We start from the raw sequence: 24027 nt of genomic DNA, 5'->3' as shown, positions 1-24027 counted from the left end.
TAGAGCAGACATGGGCAAACTAAGGCCCGGGGGCCACATGCGGCCCGTTAGGCTTGGAAATACGGCCCGCCGAACTTGTCCAAATTATACCATAAAATGTTATTTAATTATAAACCTCATTCATTTTACCTTTTCCCCTGTAATGCTACCTGTAAAAGGCCAAATCCTTTCATGTCATAGCTTTTACATGTCATTTATATTAGTTCACATAAACACTCCATCCATCTGTTCCTGGCCCTGCCCCTCTGTCAAATTTTAGAACCCATTGTGGCCCGCGAATAAAAAAAGTTTGCCCACCCCTGGACTAGAGCATTGTCCTTGGGGTGATGCAGCAGCAGTGGATCGCCAAACTTCCTTGCAGCTTTTATCCACCACAAGTGGCACGTGAAGACAGGAGGAGGGAGGGGCTGCGGTGATGCTTTTATGATTAAAGTCAGCCGGGGTTACAGAATCTAACATTTTATTGAGGAAATGAAAAATTACATTCCAAGCTTTTGTGCCAAAATCAGACCATATTAATGTCACACATGCAGGAAACCAGTAAGATGACAAAGCCGGCAGGACATGGAGTCATCTCATGTGGTGGAGTACTAGTATTGCATATAATACTAGTACTCTTCCACAGGTCGCATCCGAATGTCTCCAACCTGAAAGAACGAACACGAAAAGATTAGCTCATTGAGGCTGTAAAGTTGTGCAATGTTCAGATACAATTATACATCACCATTGAAAGCACTAAAACAGTACATTCAAAGAGAAAATCACAAACCTGCACGTGTGGAGGGGCGCTCAAGGCATAGATAACTGAATTTGCAACATCTATTGCTTCCAACATCTGTAGGAGAGACGATACGTGAACTAACGTCTGCTGCTCATGTGGTTAACATGCTTTTTATTATAGTAATATCACCAGCAACTCAAGGAGATGCAGGAAATATGTCTTCACCTTAAATTTATTGTAGTCTTGAATCTCGTCGCCTTCTAAACGCCGGGCTAAATCCGTCCTCACTAAACCAGGAGCTATACTCTGTAAAAATGAGCATGCATTGCAGCAGTTATGCAATGCTTTCAATGGTGCACCGTCTTACCGAGACTCTGATGTGACTGTTTGCCTCTCGCAGCTCCTGTCTCAGGCCTTCAGTCAGGGCCGTCACAGCGAACTTGGTGGAGCTGTAGAAATGTGCGGCGGCCATGTTGGGGACACGATGTCCACTCATGCTGCGACAAAGGAGGACACAAATCCATGTTTACACTCCACTCTACTAGAAAACGCTAATGTCTTTTCATTCCTCCTACTGGGAGGACAAATTAAATACTAAACAGCATGCTCATGAAGCCCTGGATAATTCAGCAGGGATACCCCACCACTATCAAGGCAGCTTGTGTTTTCAAGAGGCTGAAGTCGCAGAAACAATATCTGATGAAAATGTTGTCTCCACCCATCATGTTGAAAACATCGTGAAAGTTGGCAGAAAAGAACGTTTTCCCTGGTACAGTCCCATGGACTCCCATTTATTTTGGAATACTTCCTGAGCCACACCGTACACAACCCACACACACACACAACGTAATCCGTCTGCTAATCTCAGTACTTGTGGAATATCTGTGGTCCTGTCATCTAATGGTAAAATTCCTATGGATAATAGCATGCAACCAAAAATGAGCCGAGTGGATAATTTAAGACCATCATTTGTCTTAAATTGTGTGAAAGGATAATCAGGTTAGCAGCAGCATTAGCCTACATGTATCAATATTAGCAGTGTGAAATACCTGTGAAAAAATAAACAAAACAGAGGATGTTTGAGGGCTGCAACAATGAGCTGATTAACTGAATGAAAGAAAATACTAAGATTACAATTATTTTAATTTTAGCCTATTAGTACAATTGTTTAATAATGTCACACTTAAGACCCAAATTAAGCAATTAGGAGAATCACCTCAGGCCTCGCTGGAAATGTCTCACTCCTTTTTACATTTTAACGAACTATTGACTAATTCAGACATTATTAATCCTGAATGAATACAATTAGCTGTCGCCCTGATTAGGCCCACAGCAGTGTGAAATAAATAAATACTGAGATGATCTTCCATAAACATCCCCAGAAACATTGGACTCAACAAATCTGGGCCTCACAAGCTGACTATCACCGTATATCATGAGAATATTAAACTGTACCCGTTGATGTTTATGATGTGGCCATCATCAACGCGTCTCTCTTTCATTGACTGATACGCTTCACGTGTGCATATACACAATCCCAAAACGTTCACCTGCAAGACATCAGGCAGGAAAGACAGGCGGTAAGACAAACCGTCATTCCTGGTTGGACAGAAAGGAATCATTAAACAGCAGATTTAAATAAATGTGCTGATCAAAGAGCATCTTCACATTTGTGATGTGTTGCAGCTCTTAAATTACACAAACAAGACCTGATTCCATTTACTCTGCTAGCATCACTAATCGTGCTTCAACAATCTCCTCGAGTGCTGAGGCTAAAAACACAGAGGCCTCACATCCAGCATGTTCTTCCAAGCGCTGGTTTCACCGCTTAACAGAGGCTCCGAATGAGCACAGCCGGCGTTGTTGATGCAAACGTCCACGCCCTCGTGCTGCTCTCTGATAGCGGCGAACATGGACAGGATCTCCTCCTCATGGCTCAAGTCACACTTGAACGGCACCAACACACCAGAGAGGCCTTCCCTTTGACACTCGGCAGCCAGTTTCTGAAACAGAACCCAGAGAGAGTCAGTTCTACGATCAACTTTGTAAAATGGGAGTCATTTCTTAACTTTATTGAACTTTTTTTCACTTAACTAGAAAAGCACTCGGAGAGCGCAGACCTCCACCAAGCAGCTCATTCCCCTCCTAATTGGATTTACACCGTCCACATGGGGATCTGGATCATCATCAAAAGGTTCTAAATTGCTCTTGGTATCTTATGCAGTACACCACCATGAAACGTAAAAGTGAGTCAGAGCTTTAAGTGTATTATTTAAATGATTTTTAATGTCAGTGGGGATCCCAATGTTAAAATGTAAGATTTTTCCTGACCTCATTCTGGATTAGACCCAGAAGACATTTTTCATGGAATTTTTTTATCCAGACTCACTGTCAAAATTTAGTGGGATCTAAGTTTGACCAAGACCCATCTTCAGATTTGTTTTTCTATCAAGATCCATCCAGCACTAAATGCAATGTGTACCCCCATTTTTAAAAAACTTGCGACAGGATCCGCAATCCGGGTCCGATCCAGATGAACCTCGGTGCTGAAATAGAGGTCGCCATAATCAACCGAGATATCGAGGAACACATTTTGGAGCGCCACTCACTGCAATGTTAAAGAAAACTTCAAAGTGATGCAGAATCCAGGATCTGGATTATCACCAAACTGTAAATCATCTGTTCCTGGTAACATTCCTGAAACTTCCGGAAAATTTCATCAAGATCCGTCCGCAACTTTGAGTTATGTTGCTAACAGACAGACAACGCCCGTGACGTCATCACCTCTGCCATTCCTCCGTACATTAATTAAAAAACCGTCACATTGTAATTTGATTTTAGCCCTTGTGCCCGTTATTGGTTTGGCTGAATCCACTTATTGAACGACGTGAGCTTCAAACCAGCTTCAAACCAGCTTCAAACCAGATTCAAACCAGCTTCAAACAGAACCGACCTGCACGTTCTCCACGCTCCGGGCGCATCCCATCACCGTCATCCCGCTTCGGACCAGCTCCTTCGCCACGGACTCCCCGATCCCGGCGGAGGCTCCGGTCACCAGAGCCACTCTCCCGTTCCAGCGGTCCATCCGTCAACGCGATCCGGAGCCTCTCAACGCTGAAGACGCTCAACTGTTACCGTAACCGGAGACAGCTGGGCGGACAACCTGCAATTATTTATGTCACGTGACCTTCATCGCAGCCCCGCCCCCTTGAGAGCCACGCGGCAGGCCCCGCCTTCTTTAATATTCTGTGAAAACCTTTTCTCGTTTGTTTGCATGATCCACCTCAGCAGACATTTACTCATTAACAAAAGACGGAATGTAAGTTCTGAAGGATAAAAGCTGCTGTTTGTAGAAGGTTTATTCCATAAACAGTCCCTCTGGTGGTGGATAAAAGCTAAAAAAAACAAAAACTAAACAGCCGTTAAGAGGGTTGTCAAATGTACGAGTGTGTGGTGAAGAAGAGAGCTGAAATAGAATGAATTGTTTGAGGAAGAATATTCAACTTGGGCTGTTTGGTTTGCCTGGAGCATAATTTATAAACTATTTTATATGTCTTCAAATGCACCTCACGCTTGTGATGGAATGCTGCTTTTTGCTATTTAGATGTCTTTATGTTTTCAGTTTTTCAGGCTCCAGATTTCCTGACTGCTAAACTGAGGAGCTTGTGTTCATATTAACAAACGAGCCAAGAAAACACAATCTACGTGTTGACATATTTGTTTCATTTCTTGCGTAAAAATCTGTTTACGCATGAATGTTAATAATATTTACTTAAAAATGCTGATTCATTGTGGAATCAGATATTGAAGCCTTATCGCGACAAAATGTATTAAGTCCAAAGCCTGCTGGGGAAGTGGAAAATTCCATTCCCTTTCTCTCGCCCACACTGCGAGGACCGGTTTTGCATCACAGACTCAACTGTGCCGCTCCCACTGAGTTTGAATACTTGGGTCTGTTCTGAAACGTCTGGGAACTTGAGCTGAGACAAGTCTTCATTGTCACCACGTTTACCAAAGTTCTGCACAAAACACTTCCTCCACACTCCAACAAAGTGTTGAATGGCGGAGCTCCGCCGTCGGCGTCTCATTCAAACATTCAAACTCATCCGGATGAATTGTTCTTATGCAAACATGTGAGAATCAGCTGACCAGGAGGATTTCAGCCTCTGAGCCGCAGCCTGGTTCTGAACACATAATCTGTGTGGAGAATGTGACTCTGCTTAAAACGAGGGGGGGGGGGGGGGGGCAGCTTTAAGGCCAATATCCACATGAACAAAGGAATGGCGCATGACTCTATCGGTCTTTAACTTTACAAGATGAACTGTCACATGCATTCTTAGACATTTGATTTATTTACGATTGATACGGTCATGCAGAATACAACACTGGAAAAGGTGATTTTCATCGGATCAATCTGCCCATGATGCAGAAAGAGAAATGATTACACTGTGAGCCTGCAGCTTATGAAGGACTCATACGTGACCGGCGGCTGCGAGTCCAACCAGCCAGGTTGCCTTTTCTGGCCTATCCTGTTATACTTGCAGCCCGCAGCTCAATGTCGCCCACGGGTCAGAGCCGCTTTCCTCCTCTTCTTCCTCCTGAATTGTGCTCTTATTCTCTCAATGGATAATTGAACTGGACTCATCACAGGAGTTGTTGAAGTGGCCACTGGGGTCTCAGCATATCTCTGCAGATCAAGCGCTTCAGTCTTAGTCGTTTGGGATAGCTGCACCCTAAATGTCTTTGGTGTTTGTTCGGTTCGTCTGAGCACCAAACCCCCCCTCGTGAGTGCAGCCGCCGAGGCTTTCTGTCTCGGTCTCCTCCGCTGGCTGTTTGTCTGCCTGTGTCTTTTTGTAATGACAGAAGCCATGTCAGTGGTAAAAAGCCTCCTCTCTCTACCCGTTTCTGCTTCTTCTGCAGGCCTGCGAGTAACAACGGCTGTGGCCGGACTGACCAGCGCATCGCTTGTTGCAAGAACTGTAAGAACATTTTCAGAGCCGTTGTGAAAAGGTGAGTCTTCACTAGAACGAGGCAGAACTCTTTCCCTGCTCATGCTTTTCACTCCTTCCTTTGGCACCTTATTTCTTTTCCGAACACTAAAGGATGTGTTCAGTGGCGTCTCGTTGAAAATCCTCTTCCCTAAATAAATGTCCACGCTGTGTGAAACCCCCCGTCCTGTGGTGGACGCAGATGATACTGTGGGAGGGGCCACTCTCAGAATCCCCACGGAGGAATTTTCATTGCGAGCGCCAACAATAGGAGAAGCCAGGCTGTCTTTTCTCCTCCTTTTCCTCCCCTCTTTGTCTCTTCTCTCCTTTGACCTGTTCCTTTTGACTTTGGGGCTCGCTGTGGGGGTTCTCTCAGTGACGCCAACATGGCCACCAGCGCTTTGTTGCTGTGGCTGTGCTGCCAGGGTTGGTGCAATCATGGAGGGGACAGAAATAGCTTCAGTGTTCATTTCAAGCTCTTTAGAAGATGAAAATGAAGGAGAAGAAGAAGAAGAAAGCACCTTGCTCTTCTTTCTCCTGCCCCCTGTTGACCTTCCGGTTTTTGCTTTCTGCAGAACGTTTGCCTTTATTACTGACCCAGAAAGAGGGGTTTGTTCTGTCGCCTCTTCGTTCTTCTGGACTGCCACAGGTGACTTCGTGGAAACAGTCTCATTGTCCATTGCTGGCTCATCCTTCATGACTTCATTAGAGGGCTCCTCTTTTCCTGCAAGCTCATATCCACTGTCGGTGTTTCTATTTGGCTCTTCATGTTTGCGTGAATCAATTATGTAATTGCCGAGAGATTTAACTTCTGATTTGCTGCCAGAGGTCGAAGCCCCGATTTTAACCCCTAACTCTGCTCTCTGCTTTTTCTTCCTTCTCTTTGTTTCTCCATTATGGTTTTTGCCAGTTTTCTTGTTCTTCCTCTTCTTCTTCTTCTTCTTCTCTGAGCTTTGTGTTTCACCTTCATCGGAGTCGGTGGTGGAGCTCTGGGAGGTGGAGACCGTAGCAAGGACCTTTATAAAGTCTTCAGCAGCAGTGACAACGTTTCCCAGTGAAGGCTCATCGGGGCCTGACATCGTAGACTGGCTCGTACTCTCCTGCACGTGCTCTTCGTCCTTTTCCTTGGGTTCCGTCTTCTTGGGAGGAGGCAACGGCAGCGCATCAATGATGTCAATGCCACCGAAGTCATAGGGGACGGCCTCCTTGACAACAGCAATGGGAACCTGCTCATATCTTTCACACCTACAGGCAAAGGAGGATTTGTGCGGCGATTCCAAAGATAACAACTCGCTATGTTGCAAATGCAGATAGAGCACGGTGATACTTACATGCCGTACCAGCGCCGCTCTGCACACCGCTCTTCATAGGTCAACTCAAAGCAAGGCACAGCAATGACGTTGAAGAATGCCTGACCTACGACCCGGGACGAGGTGTCATTTACTTTTCTAAGGCAATCTTTCAACCTGCAGAAAGTGACAGAGAAAAATGCGTTTTTCATGTCTTCTCATCTGAGTTTATTTAAATGGATTTGCTGCACAGCTGTTAACATGTAACTGGTGATAAATGACATAATCTGGGATATAATCTACTGGCAAAGTAATGGTGAGAAAAATATGACCACTAACATTTTCAAAAGGACTTAAAAGCTACAATTTATTATATGTTGACATGTTATTTTATTGAATTCTCGTGTACTCCATTTGTCTGTCAAAACACCTGATATTAGGTGCGTTTACATGGACACATGTGATCAGATGAAAATCCTGATCGGAATAAAAATGAGTCATGTACACACCCAAATCGGAATAGTCTGACCCAATCAAGCTCGATCCGATCACAATTTTACTCTGAACTCTGATTGGATTAAAGACATTTTGTCCATGTAAACGCACCTACTGAAAGCTAATCTAAAATGCTACCGAACTGGATTTGGGTCAGAAGGCATTGCAGAATGTTTTGGATTGTTCTTTAAAGCACCCGAGTCTGGTTCTTTACAACAGGTTGGTGGACAATAAACATTTTTGTTAAAACAGCAAACTACACCAATCAGAACGTTTCAACTTTTCCCTTAAACAGATAAATTAACTTCACTTAAATGCAAAGGCATGTTGACGCTCTAGAGACTAGACTATAGAGGGAAGAGAAATCCTCATTGTCCCACTCAAAGTTTGGATGTTTAATTTGTGAAGTCTCAATTATACTGCAGTCACATTTTTGTACTCACGTATTATCACAGGCGCAGTGGCAGATGGAGTGCCACTTGAAATTGGTGTAGCCATAATGTGAGGAGAAGGCGTGGATGACGTGGGGACAGTGGTCGTGGGCCCGACAGCAGCTGTCGGTCTGTGCAAATTCTCCTGCAACATGAGAGTGGCTTGTTGAAGGGTTCGGCCTCTGTCACACACACACACACACACACACACACACTCACACACGCACACACGCACACACGCACACACACACGCACACTCACACACAGTTACTCCCGAGGACATGAACCTACCCAGTTGCTCGTAGTGATCTGCCATGTTCCCCGCTCCGCACCACAGAGTCCCCGGATAAGTAAAGCCTCTTTTGGATCTTTTTTTTACAACCTTGTTCTGCAGCGCAGCGTCACCTCCGAGCTTCCTTTCCACTCCGCCAATGCGCGCTGTCTTCTCTTTAAACTCCCGGCACATTCGTTTGGCTTCATCCAAGCGCGCAAGGCGCGCACCCACCTCATGCACTCCGGCTCTCCGCTCTGTCCGTCCCGGCTTGCATTGGCGCATGAACGATTTCACCGGCATCCGGTTCGCTCTGACGGAGCAGTCCACGAGCTGCTTCTCCGGACTAACGACGGCGCGCAGCGCCTCGGCTCCATCAGGCACCTGATAGAGGAAATTTGGGGACACGTTTGCGCTAAATGTGCCGTTGAACAGGGAGCGCGTTCCTTCGCTCGCCTCCTCTGCGTCCAAAGCGCGGCTTCGGTCGTCAGCCTGAACCAAGTTTCTGTCCAGATACGACAGAAGGACAAAGAAAACCGACCACATGACGCGTAAAGTGGCACATTCAGCACCACGCGGGAAAGAGACAGCTCCTCGTGGCTTTGTGGCGTGTTTCGGGCAGCCCTCCCACTTTAAAGGCGAAGCTGATTAAGAGTGGGAGGAGTCAGCCTGGCTGGAGCGTCTGCATCTACAGGCAGACCATGCACGAACACACTCTGACCCCTGACTTGACCTTTGTTGCCTCGATGGAGCTGAACAGGAGGACTTTGTGGGCTGCAGAGCATGAACGTGGGTCTTTCACTGCAGAGTGAGAGATGACCGCAAGTTAGCCCCCCCCCCCCCCCCCCCCCAGCTCAGCCCCAACCAGAGAGATTTACTTTGGGAACATGCACGGAGGAGGTTCTAGCTCCAGCAGCTTTCCATGGCAACAGGCATGGGGTGATTTTGCCGGCCCAGGAGATTGGAGATCTTTCTCGGGCCACAAAACACGCTCTGAACTGGAGATGACCTAAATCAGGATGTGGGGATAAAACTCCTTCATCGTGGAATGTGTGGAAAGGTTGGCGCTGTCGCATGCACCCACAGAGCCTCGGCAGCCGCGGGCTGAAGTTTTCAGACTGATCTGCTTTATAGAACCCCATTCTATGTTTTGTTGCTGTATTCATTATAATTATTGATGTGATTAAACAGGGGCGGAGAGAAATGATGTAAAATCACCACATGTAACATTCGACCATATCTTGAGGCAGGAATGAATGTTTTTTTCTGCATTAGAGTGGAACGCTGGCTGGATTTGGATTCGTATTGTATTCACTCTGGTTGTTTTCATTTGTTCTCATTCACAGAGCAGGAGATAATGTTTCACTAAAGGGCACGTTAAAGGAAGGACTTATGAAAGACTGTCACTAAAAACATCCATGAAGTTACATTTACTGTATTCCTCGATAGAAATGAGTGTAAATGAAAGCTACAAAGTGTTTAAAAGGTTTAGTCGGCCCAAGTCAGGAGGAAGAAAACAACTTCTCATTGTTTACCAAAGATGTGCAGAATTTGAAACTTTTAAAAGGTGACTGGAGAAAAGTTAAAGTTGCTCAAAACTTTATTATAGAATTAGAATAAATGACAATGTATAATGTCATTTATCGTGTGTGTAAAGTCATATTTTATTTATGCCTTTGTGGTTGCTATAACATGATAACATGCCTCATTTGCAAGACTCTATGATAATGTGCTGTATGGGTTTTTGTTCAGCTTTAATCATAGCCTGGGTTTGTACCTGTTTCACCTGAAATACATCACAGCATCACCGGTGCCTCATCAATCACCCCTGCCCCTCCTCGACCCATAACCAAAACACATGAGAATTTCAAGCTTATGCTTTATGTAGTCAGGTATGAGACAAAACTGTGGGAAAGTCCAGTTGCTGTTGGCCAGAGAATGAAAACTCATATCTTAACTCAGCTTGAGTTATGTAACATACAATTGGGATGACATTTCAGATGTTTTTTCACCTGTAAGAATCTTTCCAGTCTGAGAACTAGAAAATATTAGTATTAGTAAAGTGAGATGATGGATTATTTTTGCTGCAGAGGCGAATGACTTCTCAATTTTTAGACACTAAACCCCCAGGTCATTGTAATCACAGGAGGGCATGATGCTTGTGAAGATTGGAGCTCAGGGGCATTTAAAATAACAACAGACCCCAGGAAGAATAGCATTCTTTGATATTTAATGTCACAAATACACTTTGAACACCTTTTTAATTTATTTTTTAAATCTAAACTGTCAGGAAGGTAGGGGTGCGAAAAGAAGGCTGCCATCATGAAGTGTTTATTTTGTCCTTCACTTACAGCTGTGTTATTATCCATAATGATTCTGTCTATAAACTCGTAAATGTGTCTTTAATCTTAAGGCTCCTCTTTAATCCTTAAAACACAGCGCCCTCTGCTGTCCATGTGTGACTCTGACGTCATTAAAGGAGTCTTAAATTATAACCGATAAAATAACCTTTTAGACCTGTCCAGACTATTACATCCTTTTCATGTGTTCCCTGTTTAAAAACGGTCAGAAATATTTTGACATTTAATGTTCTATTTTTGTCTCCTTTCCTTTGTTCCATTTTTTTTCCTCACGTATTTTTTTGGGAAATAATATTATTTTAATTAATGCCTTTCTTTTAGGTGAATGCTTACAGATTTTATTTATTTATAAATCTTTCTAAGTCCAGTATAAGCAGTGTGCCATCTGCTCCATGCAGCAGGTATGAGGGTGCTGCTCGTGGGCCAATGGCTAGAGACTGGAGGCACAACGAAAGCTGCGATCCAGCCGCAGGTCAGTGGGGATTCAAGTTTAACTCCATATTCCAGCAGCCCTCATCATCTTACAGTTAACGCTGCTTCATGCAGGAGTAGCAGCCATTGCCATTGAGGGAGGGAAGTGGCTTAAAGAAAACTACAAATCCTCTGTGTTCCCGATGAGCCCAAAGCCAATTCAACCAGCGGTATCTTGTTTCATTCAACAACTGAAACAAAGAAATTACAATATACTGTGAAGAATAGGGGAATAGTTTATATTTTTATGACCATTTATTATTTTTAATGAAATGTGAAACTTCACATTGAACTTTAAAGAAAACAAATGAGAATATTCAAACACAGTTTTTTAAATAGGAATAATCATCCAAATTCAGTCAATCATTTTATTTAAAAAAAAATAAAGTACATCCAAAAAGTACCAATGAATCCTCCAGATAAAAAAAAAGAGGCCTTATCGGCATCTACCGCAGTGATCCCAAACTGGAAGTGGAATCTAAGGGTTAACCAGCATAAGACGGTTGTTTATTCTCTCCTCAAATAGGAAGGCAGAGTTTTAAGTAAATGAGTGTATCGTTTTAAAGACTTTAAAAGAACTTATAGCAGCAAGACAAAGTATTTGATTTACAGCAAGCTTTAAGTTGTGTAAGCATCCGCATCATTCTTTGGCATCGAGACAGCGGCTACTTCTGTTCGGTTTCTGTGCAACTCCAGATGTGTTCAGGGACAACACGAATCCCGTCATGCTGGGGAAAGTTCATCTCAGGCCAGGAAAAGCTGAAGTCAAACATGTCAGGCAGTCGAGCCCCAGCGTCTCCTCCTCCTCCGGCCCAATATGAGCGTTTCCCCGTCGACGTTCGTGTTAGCGCTTCCGTCCTTACTGACAGCAGCTTGACTGCTTCTTCTTTGATGAAGCATGCACATTATTTGAAGTGCTGCTTATTCCTGAAACGGATGATGGGCTGGATGTTAAATCTGACAACAACCGGCGTCGTCCAGGATTGCAGGATTTGCTCGGATACTCACTGATGACGTCGCCGATGTGCCTCGAGCCGCTTTTCTCCAGCTCGGCAAGAACGCTGGTCTCAAACGCCAACGATGCGACTCGAAAGAAAAACTCATTTACGTTTTCCCCTAGGGCAAAAAAGAGAGACTGAGAACTAAAGAGCAGCACAGAGACATGCTATACAAGCGCAGTCTATTTACATGACTAGAGGAAGATTAGTAAATGGAAACAACTGTATAACCCTGAGCCTCTGGGGGAGGCGACGATTGGTCCGCCTGCTCCTAACCCCTGGACCCGCCCCTTTGGTAACCCAACTTCCTCATCAACTCTCCAGCTGCAGCTTTCCTAACACCGTTTGAACTTTAGACACCAAGTTCTTACTCCCTTTTTGTTTGATTGAAACAGTTCAAATGTCTCTTGCATATCTTCATATCCAAACACTCACCTGTCAACGACGACACCGCCCAATACTCAGCCGTAATCTCCTGCGCCATGTCCAGAGCGTCTTTCTCGATCTGTGCGTACTGAGCAGGAGACTGTCAGGAGCAACAGAGAGCAGGCATTAGCAATCGCTGCATTAAACTGAGACCAGGCATTAGCAATCGCTGCATTAAACTGAGACCAGGCATTAGCAATCGCTGCATTAAACTGAGACCAGGCTTTAGCAATCGCTGCATTAAACTGAGACCAGGCTTTAGCAATCGCTGCATTAAACTGAGACCAGGCTTTAGTAATCGCTGCATTAAACTGAGACCAGGCATTAGTAATCGCTGCATTAAACTGAGACCAGGCTTTAGCAATCGCTGCATTAAACTGAGACCAGGTTTTAGTAATCGCTGCATTAAACTGAGACCAGGCTTTAGCAATCGCTGCATTAAACTGAGACCAGGCATTAGCAATCGCTGCATTAAACTGAGACCAGGCTTTAGTAATCGCTGCATTAAACTGAGACCAGGCATTAGTAATCGCTGCATTAAACTGAAAGGTAAACTAATTCATACTTCGTTCAAAACAAATCATCCGATCACTTTCTTGCTTCGTTGTTAATTTCTCGGTCGATTAAATGTTATAATAACACGATAACTAAACTGTCCTCTCAGAACTAAACCGGGGTCTGATGAAGAAAGCGTCCTTCGTGGCCGTCCCAACAGACGCTAAAATAAAACATGCTCCCCTGCTTCCAGCGGTTAGCACGCACGCTCAGGTCTTTCTTGGTGCCAACAAGGAACAGCTGAACCGCAGTGGGGTCGTTCTCCCTCAACGCGTCTTCCAGCCAACGCCTGCAAACACACACGAACCTTTCACATCGCGAAGCTGCGATGAAAATCTGCAACAACCGATCTTACCTCACGTGGCCCAAAGACGCAACGTCATTTACGTCAAACACGATAATCACAACTGGAAGAAAACAACACGTCAGCCAATCGTTTCGGGAGCGTCTCGGAAACGCCCCGTCTGGGTCCACAGCTTAAATGGACATCTCTCACCCTGGGCGCCCCGGTAGTAGGTAGAAGCGATGCACTTGAACCTCTCCTGTCCTGCAGTGTCCCACCTGTAAGACGGAAAGACGAGCAGCGTTCGATCAGACACGCACAGACTCCTGGGTAATAAGGAAGACTTCAGACGCACAGCTGCAAGCTGAAAGGAACGCCCAGAACTTCAAAGCGCTCCATCTCAAAGTCCACGCCGATCGTCGCCTTGTAGTTCTTATCGAAAGCATCTTTACAAAACCTGACAGAGAAAAGAATTAGTATAAAAAGAGGCTATGAATTGAAGACAATAAAAATATCTATATATATTCACCATCAATGTTCTGGGATGGATTCAGATATTACTAAGATACGACAAACAAACATCCCAACATAATCAAGGAATTAGGTCTAAATCCTTTGTGCTCGTGTGATTTTAAATGTGAAGCTGAATCTAGACGGAGACACAATCCGACATGCTAATAAAGCAGCTAACGGTTCTTCCTCACCCTGCTGTCACACATTTGGTGACTGCCTACCTGTTTATAAGGCAGGTTTTCCCCACGGCCAGGTCGCCCACGACGATGACCTTCGAGATTTTAAATCTGCTGAGAGACAGGAAAAAAGAAAAAAGAAAACGAGTGAACAAACGCCCCGAAAAGATTCATTGAAAGCTCCGCTTATTAAAATCGTTCTTCTTTCTGATCCATCTCTTCCTGCTGATTCTCACCATCGATCTGAAGCCATTGATTTCCTAAAGGTTATTTTAGATTAAATATTAAAATGGGCGGAGCGGAGATAATAAAAGGAGCGTCCTGAATGGGCGGCGTCCCTGAGATGTGCATGCAAGGAGCTTTATTTCACACCGTGGAGGATTCAGGATTTAACCCTGCGCTTGCCTCACCCCACAGTGCCGGTGCGCTGCTCCTGGCAGGCGGTCTTCACTTTATGGTTGAAATCCTCGTCCGTGTGCTGAGCTGCCTCCTTCCTGAAGCACTGGAGGAGAACGAGAACACGTGAAGACACTTTCACAGCTAGGCAGGCGGCTTCACGATGCAGCGGCGCCACACGGCGTTACCGGAGGGAGCCGAGCGACGACGCGATCCCGCCGAACAGGGGGGAGAACGCTCATGGGTGGAACTCGGACAGACATGGAGCTGAGGCCATGGGGGGGAGAGGGGGGGGAGAGAGAGAGCAGCGTGAAGAATCTGACATCTTAACTACTCCATCACTCCATCACTTACACAATGTTGATAAAAACTGTAATTAAACTGTATAAAACATGAAACTGACTTTAATAAAATATAACTATTCTGTAAATTACTACATTTGAATTCCTAATGTGCTAAAACAATTTGCTGGACGGATTATTGGTTACGCAAACAAACAAACAAATAAAACTATTTGGGTGATGATAAATCTTTTTAATTTTATACTATTCTGCAAATCCAACTTTTCAAACTCAACATTCTGTTGTTTCTCTCTCTTTTTTTTTTTTTTTACATCGTGCAGCTTTACTTGGAAGCTCTCTGTCACTTATTTAGACTAAATTAATATTGAGAGGATTCCGAGGGATCCATCATCTCCTTCTGTTTAGACTATTCGTTCACAGCACGAAGAAGCTAAAGAGCCTGAACCAAAGCAGACATGAGAGACTCGCATCCAGACTCCCAGACCGGAGCAGAGCTGATCCGCTTACCGAGTGGATCCGTTTTAATCCGACTGTCGATAAAAGCTTCGATTTAAAACCCCAAAAGCTTGTTTTATTTGGGTTGAAAATAAAAAAGGGTTCAATACCGAAACTCAGGCCGATGAAACACGTCATCACGTCGGTAAAGTAAAACCACGTTCAGAGGAGGCAAACATTTTAACACCGTAAACTTTTTTTAAACACTAAAGATACCTCAACGAGACGGGGCGGTCCGCTCCTCCTCTCCGCTTCTCCTCCTCTCGGTGTTACGGCGTCTTTCCTTTCGGCGTACGGTAACGGAAACCGATTCACGCTAACATGACGCTGCGGAGTCTTCGGGGGACGAGGATGAAGTCGACAAAATATATTTTGGGGAGCAACGGGGCAAACTAAAAAACTCCTACTATAGCGAAGCTATAAACCGCTCTCCCGACTCCTCATTGGCTTCTCGTCGTATTCCGTTCCAGATTCTAACCAATCATCACCCCCCCGTGGTTAAAACGAACACGCCTCCGAGAATCCAAGTAGCCAATAAGAAGCGGAAGATGGTGGGTCCTACCTTCACCGTAGTAGGATTTGAAGCGCAGTGACGCGTTTGTCCTGCCAACGCTTTTTACCTCCCATCTTTCATCTGCCCAATGTTCTCTCCACCTCTCTGTCGCCCTCTGTCGATCTATCTGTGGATTTTGGGGACGGATGATGTACTTCTCGATTTGTTTTCCATTTCTCAAGAAATAATCTCTCTCTCTCTCTCTCTCTCTCTATTTAGGAAATGTACTGTATGTATGTATGCTGTAAGTTTCCCATGTCAATGCATTTGTCCACTAGAGGGCGCTCCAATTATTTAGCTGTAAAACCATTTCATTACAAAGTCCTGCTTATACTTGAATTAAATCTAACAATTTAATTAATCTAAATTAAAAAGTATATAATAGAGTAATGCGGAATTATATGCCTGGTGTACATACAATGTACAAGTTTACAATACAGTACATGTAATTCCATATAAATAGTATAAAAGCAAGAAAATAATAAAAATCACAAAGCACAAAGTATGTTCAAAAACACATTCACATAGAAGTGGTTTATATGATCTTAAAGCAAACATGATGATTAATGTGTCAGGTTTTTGTAGTCAGGTTGGTTCTAATGGGAGTAAATGATCTCACTGCCATACCACCCAATCCTTGAGAAAATGTGACTCCATTTATTGCATAGTTATTGAATTTGTTCCTAGTAAAGAAGTGAGGGATCAGGGTCATTCAAAAATAAGAACAATACAATCGCACAAATTTGACAGATAAGTAACAGATTTTGACAGATTTTTTAATGAACATTTTCATTAGATCTTTTTTTGTCAATAGAGGACCTGATTGTTGCAACACCAGATATCTCTCAGGTGTGATCATGAAATTACATTAAAAAAAAACCACAGTAAGAAATACAAACTTTCCCCCATTAGTTAAATCATCGTGTTTTTTTTTATTGTAACCATCAAAAATATGGACACTTCAGAAAAATACACAACTGTAGACTAAAGGTCAAATGATCACTTAATTTCACAAATGGCCAAGCTCATACAAAAGCATCTAAATATTTATTTTGTGCTATATCTTTATTTCCTTATTGGCAAATGACATTAATCTGTGCTTCTTTTGTGTTTTACGAAAGGCACTGTGGCAAAGGCACTGAACTCCACATCAGTGTGGACAATCTAAGCACTGGCTATGATAGAAATGAAATGTACTGATCATTTGAAGTCCACTAAAGGTGTTTACTTGCATTACCACTTGAAATATAACAAAAAGGAATGCACAACTCGGGACCGTTTATGAAACGTCCCCATTTCGGAAAAAGGAGGAAAAGGAAATACATTGTGATCAAAACGTTATCATTCAAACTCCTCAAAAAAAGAAGCTCTATTATTATTATTATGAAAGCTAGTAAAGAAGGTACACACAATACTCTGCTATTACTCCACATCAATTCTACTCCTGATTGTGCCTGCTCTTCTTAAAAAGGCTTTCTCCTGGTGTCCCGATGAGGTCAATTGTATATCAGACTGTTACATGTCAGGAAGATTCAGCTTCAGTCCATCTTCAATAACGACATATTTCAAAAGAGAATCATTAAATTATCCTGCGTTCTCCTGTGCTACCGGTTTAATCAGCAGCTTTGCATCAGTTCACACGTAGCTCAGCTTCCCTTCAGCCACATGCTGGCATTATCAGACAGTCAATGACATATATTTGTTAATCTTTTCAATCACTGTAACCCCAAGAGGTCCTTTGAGCATCCAGAGATAAATGGGCACAAAACCCTTACAGATAGAGAGTCCAGCAGAGCAATATTAGCCAATACACACAACCCATGAGCCCCTCCCGGCGGAATAATTCATCAAATGCTTTTACTCCATAAAAAACACCGCAAATACAACTGTTACGGCAAAATATAGTTAAACTGTCAGTTAAGATTTTTGTTTCATCTTTTGTTCTCATTCTGAAGGTATAATGTGACATTTTGGAAATATGCGTTGCTTCACTTTCCAAGTTTTTGGATGCTGATTAGGAGAGGCCTCGCGTCTGTCCAACAAAATCACATCAAGCAGCTGAGCTTAGCTTAGCACAACGACTGGAAACAGGAGTACGCAGCTAGCCTCGCTCAGTGCAAAAAATGTACAACCCAAATGTACAAACATATAGCCTATATGTTATCTTTTGTTTGTTTAATTTGAACTCAGGTTAAACTGAGGATTAAATCTTTGCTACTTTTAGCATTAAAATACAAACCTGTTTGCGTTCAAGTTTGAACCTGACTCATCGGCGTGGTTTGCACACACACACTGCGTTGGCTGGTGGGCGTGTCACTGCATGTACGATGGCTACAAAAAAGTACACCTATTCACATTTTGGCATCTAGTTGTTTTTTTCTTTTTTTATTGGTCCAACAGTCAGCCGCAATATGATGTTTTGTTTCATCTTGGGGATATTCAAGTCAAGTCATCGTCAGTGTTGCGTTATATTTTCCCTCTTGAAACCCTAAATGTCCAGCTTTCCCACTTCTCCAGAACAAGCCATCCCCTTCCCCACCAAACGCTGTTTAGTGTCCTTTGCTCTCTGGCAGTGACACAAAATGTCTAATCCTCATTAAAGGCTCCAGAAGCCTTCCTCGGTCAATCAGTGAGAAACCTTCTAGAATTGTTACATGTCCCATTCTGTCCCATAGAGCTCTTTTTGTCGTCAGAGTAGAAGTCAGAAAGCAGTAAGCGTCTAAAATAAATCAGCATCATAATATCTATCAGAATCAGGCAGAGCAAAAAGAAATGGACGCTCTCCAGCCAGGAGTAATTGCAGAATAAGTACCAGGTGAGGTAGAACTGGGCGCCCAGTCGGAACAGAACGTAGGTTACAACGTTGACATATTTGTTGACACAGTACAAAGAGGAGGACTGAGCGTTGGCCAGTTTCAACATCAGCCTCAAGTGCAGGGTGACGCTGTTGACCTCCACGAAGAGCGCTATGACAGCGCCGGCTATGTAGACCTCAGTGCAGAGGGCGTAGAGGAAGCACGAGATCACCTGCAGAGGAGACGGACAGAAAGACGCTGTCATTCCTCACAACAGCCTTTAGTTGAATTACGCCTCGTTTTTATTTACACGCTTCTGGCTTTTGTCGTTTGATTTTATATTTTCGCTCCATATCATGCTATAGCGTTGTATACATTTTGAAATGCTTATTATAGAGGGGGGTTGTTTGTCTGTTAGCAAGATAACGGAAAAGGTTCAGGATGGATGATGATGACATTTTCAGGGCATTTTGGGAATGTTACCAGAAACAGATGATTACATTTTGGTGATGATCCAGAACAGATCCTGGATTAGTTAGATTTATCGTTAACATTTCAGTCAATGGAGCTTGAAAATTTGTTCCTCAATATCTCGGTTGATTATTGACAGATGTTTATGGAATTTGACACAATCATGTAGGGTGGGGGCCTCTATCTAACCTCCGCCAAGCAGTTCATTCCTCTCCAAATTGAATTTACATTAATTTTAATGACTATGTTTCAACTTTTCATGATGTTTTAAACAAAATGAAACAGGGTGATTTGAGGACCTACGCTAAACAAATAAAAAACACTGTGTCCTATTTTCCAGAAAACCATTGCTCCACATTGGAATTGTTTATTCAGCAAACTCAATCAATAATTGTAATCATCTGGATCAGTAAATCTCTAGGCTGTTATTTGTAATTCAACGGATTTACAACATAGGCAAAACTGAGACTTTCAAAGCTCTATACAAACGTGTGAAACAAGTTACCTGTGAATGTGAGATCGAACATTCTTTTGGTGAATTGTGGAGCTTAACAAGGCAAAGCAAATGTCTTATCTGATCCAGAAGTGAAACCTGATAAAGATTAAAAAATAAAAAGATACAAAATAATCCTGGATATTCTGCCTTACCATCGCATGATGAAGTAAAAATTCCCATGATCCTCTCGCATGCCCTGTCAGGATAATGTCACAAGCATCTTGCACGAAGTAGCCTATGAAGAAAGAGAAACACTTTCTCAGTTGCTCATTGCTCATTGGTTGCCAGTTTCTCCCTTGATCAGGTCTCATGCCCGGGAAAATGCAGAGAGTTGCGTCTGGAATTGAATGTGCAAATCAACATAAAAATGACAAACACACTGGATCGGTTGAGGCCCAGGGACGCTGCTGGGCATTGGATCACTGTGGGTCGGAGACAGAGACGAAGAAGAGGAGGAAGACGGGCGCATCAGCAGCGAGAGAAGAGGGAATGGAAGAGTTTAGGATTGAGAGTAGAGACTTTGAATGTCAGGACGATGATGGGAAAAGCTAGAGATCTGGAGGACATGATGATGAGGAGGAAGATTGATGTGTTGTGTGTCCAGGAGACCAGGTGGGAAGGAAGCAAGGCTAGAAGCTGAGGAGCAGGACTCAAGTTGTTTTATAATGGAGGAGATGGAGGAGGGGTTATCTTGAAGGAAGACTTTGTGCAGAGTGTTCTAGAGGTGAATTCATGCGTCTGCCTGATGAGTTTGAAGCTGCAGATTGTGGGTGTCGTGTTTAATATGGTTAGTGGGTACGCTCCACAGGTAGGATGTGAGGTAGAGGAGGAGGAGGAGTTCTGGAGTGACTTAGATGAAGATGTTCAGAGAGCACAATGTGAAATGTACCAGGTTGATTTTGGTTCGATTTCCTCTTTTGCATTAATAAAACTAACTTTAAACTTCATGGCTTCGAGATGGAAAGTAAAGCGAAGCTATTTTTTTAAGTTTTGAACAGTAAAGCTGATGCTTTTGAAATGTCAACTTTGACAAACAATTATATGCTATCAGTAAAACACACTGTCTGACATGATGGAGGGCTAACTGCTCACAAAATGTACTTGAATTCAATTCAGTTTTGGTTTGTAGTAGCAGCCGATCATGGTGGCTGCAGAGAGAAAAGAAAAGCTGCTCTCCGTCACTGACGTCTGCATTTCGACAGACATTCTAGATCCCCTCTGTCTGTGGATGGCCGGCATGCGGCGGCTGCACAGCAGCCCCTTCCTTACGTTTAACAACATGACCTCTGGTGAATGGAGAAGACAAACGGCCCTCTGTGGAGTTCAACGCTGTTTGCGGTTGTTAGGGCAGTTCTCCACAGATTTACGTCTTCATGGTAACACGAAGACGCACACAAAGGCCCCAACCACACTCGGCACTGCTGAACCAGACCACCGAGTCCTCGGTGGATTATCTGTAGCGTCCATGGTGATGGAGAGGCGCCCGTTTGTTTGTTGCCAGAGTCAGGTGAAGGGGCGGCTCTGGTTTTGTTTCTTTTAAAAGGAGAGGTAGATTTTTTTTACACCTGCTAAACAGGAAGGTTCAGTCTAGTTGAAGGTTAGTGAAACTATCGTGTCCATCAGACCCGGTCCTAGTTGATGTCTTAACGTGATTAATCCATTAATTGACAGACAGAAGAAGAGTCTAAAAATATTTAAATAATTTGGTCTATTTCCAATACAATTTACAAATATTTTCTGGTTTTAGCTTCTTGAACGTGAAGATCTGATCCTTATTTAATCATTTTACGATCGATCTTTGACTTTGAATCAGAAGAAAATCAGAAGATGAATCTTCAGGTGAATTAATGGTAAAAGAAATATCTCGCCGCAGTTCGGATACTAAACCCTACGGCCGAGTAAATGTTTCCTGATGATCAGAATTTGTGAGACCAAGGAATCCGATTGAAAACTGGCGCTATCAAGGCGAAATCAAAACAGAACTTTAGAGCAGAGAAGTGAAGTTTCACTTCACTCACCTGTTGATAGGCAGATGAGCAGGTAGGACATAGGGGTTTGGGACAAGTGGACATTGGTCAACAACTCTGGAGAGGCCACCACGCTGGGGAGGGAAACATGTTAGGAGTCGGTATTTGCCTCGCTTAGAGCTGTTATGTGTCTCTAGAGCACTCCTTATCACTTCCTGTTTCATTAAAGGGGCGCACCTCAACCTGCACGTTTCTATGCATCCCCTCCCTGTATAAACACAACACAGCCCAATTATTGTTAACACATGACCCATATGCCATAAACCTAAAGTACTGCGCCTTGGCACAAGCTTCCCCGACTATTCCCCCCCGTCGGTTGTCGTTAACAAAACAGATTTGCCTCTTAAATGCAGCAATCATCGGGAGAGAGTTCAGGCAGCGGAAACTCTTTCTTATTGGTATAAAAGTGAGTCACATGGAGTGTCTCCACCCCGAAGAAGACTGTCTCATGATGATTTCACAAGTATGGGCTGCCAGCAGGTTTTTCCAGTTCGTTCTCGGCTGCTGCTTGGATAGTCCTGCGTTGACGGTTAAATGTGATTATTCACAAATCTGGCTCAAATTCACCAGCACAGCGAAACGGTAACGGTAACGACAGCCTCGTGTGCCACAAAGTGTTCAGTGGCATTTCTCTCCCCACATATAAATACCATTGCCCCCCCCCCCCCCCCCCCACCTCACCCTGTTGAACAGAGCTGCCACAGACTGTCACTGCAGCACGCGCACAAACGTCCCACACAAGACACGTAATGTGGGTCAGTGAATAGACACTGGATTCAATTCAATCCAATTCAGTTCAGTTTTATTTCTGTAGCACCAGATCATAACAGAAAGTCCTCTCAAAGCACTTTACAGGATGAGCAGGGAAACACAGAACCCAACTTGACCCACAAGAGCAAGCACTCTGGCAACGGAGGCAAGGAAAAACTTCCCTTTAACAGGCAGAAACCTCGGACAGAACCTAAGGCTCATGCATGGTGGACGGGCCGTCTGTCGGACCGGCTGGAGTCCCGGTGTGGACAACCAGACGTTTGAGTGGACACTCACCAGGACAGAGACCACGCCGAAGTGAGCAGAGAGTGCACGATGGACACAGACAGGTTCCTCCACTTCCAGCAGCGCATGTCATTCTGAAGCACCGCTTTGGGAGTGGGCAGCCTTCGCAGCAAATGGTGGACCCCCCTGAAAATCAGAGAGAACACCAGCACTGACAGCAGCGGGTGACTCTTCAGTGCAGGGACCAGGGTGTCCATCCTCGCCTCCCCCTGCTGTCCTCCCTCGGTGTTTAGTTTTACGCCCCTGGCGACGCGTCCTCGCTCCAGTGACCGACAGATGTGCGCGGAATGTGATGGGAGCGCTGCCCAAGAGGACCGTGAGGCGAGGTGATGTGTCGTCCAAGTGAAGAGTTGCAAGTCTTCCTCTTCACACGGTTCCCGTTAGGGGGGGGGGGGGGTCGGCTTGCACTGGTTTCCGTCACGGCTCATTCCACGGCGACCGTGTTTTTCCTCACGCAGCGCAGCGCGTCGTTGCGCTTCTGTGCGTCGCCGCCCTCAGTCCGCTTCTCTCTGTGGAATGAAGTTGGGGAGTGGCGGAATGGAACGCGGAGGGGGGGGGGGGGGGGGGGGGGGGGGGTGTTCCAAGGAGAAACACAAACTGTCATCCGAAGAACGAAGTCGCGGAGCTGCTGAGGTCGGCTTTTATCGGAGGCTGCGTGTTGTGAAATTTACCGGAAGCCCAGTTTTGCCAATATGGAATGAGAATTTCCAGTTTCTTAACTTAAAAAATAGTAGCTGTCTTTCAAAAACAATGTTTGAAAACACGACTTCTTAAAAGTGTTATTTAACACACTTAATAAAACATAAATAACCCGCGCCTCGTGGTCGACACCGAAAGCGCAGCTCATTGCGCCCTGCGGGATTTTACTCAGTGGATTCTATAAACGGACCTACAACCTTTACCGTTTTTATAGCAGCGTAAACTCTGCAGGTCAAGAAAAAAAGTTATTAAAAAAAACAACAACAAAAAAGCGGAGAAGCCACAGCTTCTCACTTTGGAGATTAACATTGGCAACGAGACGGTTCAGGGTTCGAAGTGCACAGACTGTGTCAACGTGTCGCGACCAAAGGTCAATCACACTGGATTTCAATGAATGATCAGTGACGTCACACATCCTTTCATTCATTGGGATCGAGCTGCGTTGTATCACGTCTCTGAGCAGATTAAACGTTCCATGACGTTTTACGCACGGAAACGATTATCATGCTGAAAGTTGATTGACACAAAATTCATCCATAACCATATTAATTTAAATATGTACTTATACATTCCATCTTTAGCAGGAAGCTTGTATAGGAGGGGAGTTTGCACTATTTTCCTTTCATTGTTTCCTCTTGTTAAAGATGCAAAATATGGATTTCATGAAATAAATAATAAATAACATCTTACGTTGATTGACAGATAAACTGCGGCATCACAAACCAACATGCTGCAGGTACATTCTGCCATCTGCTGCGTT

The 24027-nt window shown here is 44.1% G+C and overlaps 3 protein-coding genes across 5 annotated transcripts; all 3 read right to left on the bottom strand.

Annotated features, from left to right (window-relative positions):
* Nucleotides 1-449: 449 nt before the first annotated feature.
* On the bottom strand, nt 450-3857 carry LOC137901313 (dehydrogenase/reductase SDR family member 11-like). Of its 2 annotated transcripts, XM_068745328.1 has the most exons (7): nt 3675-3857; nt 2515-2724; nt 2177-2271; nt 1089-1218; nt 947-1027; nt 770-835; nt 450-647 (listed from the first exon to the last, which is right to left on the bottom strand). In XM_068745328.1, exons 1-7 carry the CDS (start codon nt 3804-3806, stop codon nt 609-611), a joined length of 753 nt encoding a protein of 250 aa, XP_068601429.1. In that variant the 5' UTR covers nt 3807-3857; the 3' UTR covers nt 450-608. The 2 variants fall into 2 exon arrangements, with proteins under 2 accessions (XP_068601429.1, XP_068601430.1); XM_068745329.1 differs by lacking the exon at nt 947-1027.
* A 7523-nt stretch (nt 3858-11380) lies between these two features.
* On the bottom strand, nt 11381-15521 carry rab34a (RAB34, member RAS oncogene family a). Of its 2 annotated transcripts, none has more exons than XM_068745226.1 (11): nt 15387-15521; nt 14562-14640; nt 14388-14479; nt 14023-14091; nt 13644-13745; nt 13502-13566; nt 13361-13412; nt 13213-13294; nt 12460-12550; nt 12035-12142; nt 11381-11953 (listed from the first exon to the last, which is right to left on the bottom strand). In XM_068745226.1, the coding sequence occupies exons 2-11, from the start codon at nt 14634-14636 to the stop codon at nt 11886-11888; spliced, it is 804 nt and encodes a 267-aa protein (XP_068601327.1). In that variant the 5' UTR covers nt 14637-14640; nt 15387-15521; the 3' UTR covers nt 11381-11885. The 2 variants fall into 2 exon arrangements, with proteins under 2 accessions (XP_068601327.1, XP_068601328.1); XM_068745227.1 differs by having other exon boundaries at nt 14023-14088.
* An 855-nt stretch (nt 15522-16376) lies between these two features.
* Nucleotides 16377-23012, bottom strand: tlcd1 (TLC domain containing 1). The gene is made up of 4 exons (XM_068745475.1): nt 22560-23012; nt 21504-21586; nt 19638-19720; nt 16377-18750 (listed from the first exon to the last, which is right to left on the bottom strand). Exons 1-4 carry the CDS (start codon nt 22763-22765, stop codon nt 18346-18348), a joined length of 777 nt encoding a protein of 258 aa, XP_068601576.1. The 5' UTR covers nt 22766-23012; the 3' UTR covers nt 16377-18345.
* Between the last annotated feature and the right edge of the window lie 1015 nt (nt 23013-24027).

The sequence above is a fragment of the Brachionichthys hirsutus genome, chromosome 11, assembly GCF_040956055.1.
Source record: "Brachionichthys hirsutus isolate HB-005 chromosome 11, CSIRO-AGI_Bhir_v1, whole genome shotgun sequence".
Taxonomy (NCBI): domain Eukaryota; kingdom Metazoa; phylum Chordata; class Actinopteri; order Lophiiformes; family Brachionichthyidae; genus Brachionichthys; species Brachionichthys hirsutus.
Note: the sequence above shows the minus strand (reverse complement) of the source record. Positions and strands in the feature narration are given on the sequence as shown.

Bases quoted from the DNA above. Each gene is read 5' to 3' on its own strand.
- LOC137901313 (XM_068745328.1), bottom strand. From the start codon at position 3,806: ATGGACCGCTGGAACGGGAGAGTGGCTCTGGTGACCGGAGCCTCCGCC. The intron at 1,028-1,088 runs GTAAGACGGTGC...TCATTTTTACAG, and splicing joins ACAGTCACATCAGAGTCTCG to AGTATAGCTCCTGGTTTAGT. The intron at 836-946 runs GTGAAGACATAT...TCTCTCCTACAG, and splicing joins AAGACTACAATAAATTTAAG to ATGTTGGAAGCAATAGATGT.
- tlcd1 (XM_068745475.1), bottom strand. From the start codon at position 22,765: ATGGACACCCTGGTCCCTGCACTGAAGAGTCACCCGCTGCTGTCAGTG. The intron at 21,587-22,559 runs GTGAGTGTCCAC...TTCCCTCCCCAG, and splicing joins TCGGCGTGGTCTCTGTCCTG to CGTGGTGGCCTCTCCAGAGT. The intron at 18,751-19,637 runs GTAAGGCAGAAT...TCTCCTCTGCAG, and splicing joins TTTTACTTCATCATGCGATG to GTGATCTCGTGCTTCCTCTA.
- rab34a (XM_068745226.1), bottom strand. From the start codon at position 14,636: ATGTCTGTCCGAGTTCCACCCATGAGCGTTCTCCCCCCTGTTCGGCGG. The intron at 13,295-13,360 runs GTAAGATCGGTT...GTGTGTTTGCAG, and splicing joins GCGTCTTTGGGCCACGTGAG to GCGTTGGCTGGAAGACGCGT. The intron at 12,551-13,212 runs GTGCGTGCTAAC...TGCTCCTGACAG, and splicing joins GCACCAAGAAAGACCTGAGC to TCTCCTGCTCAGTACGCACA.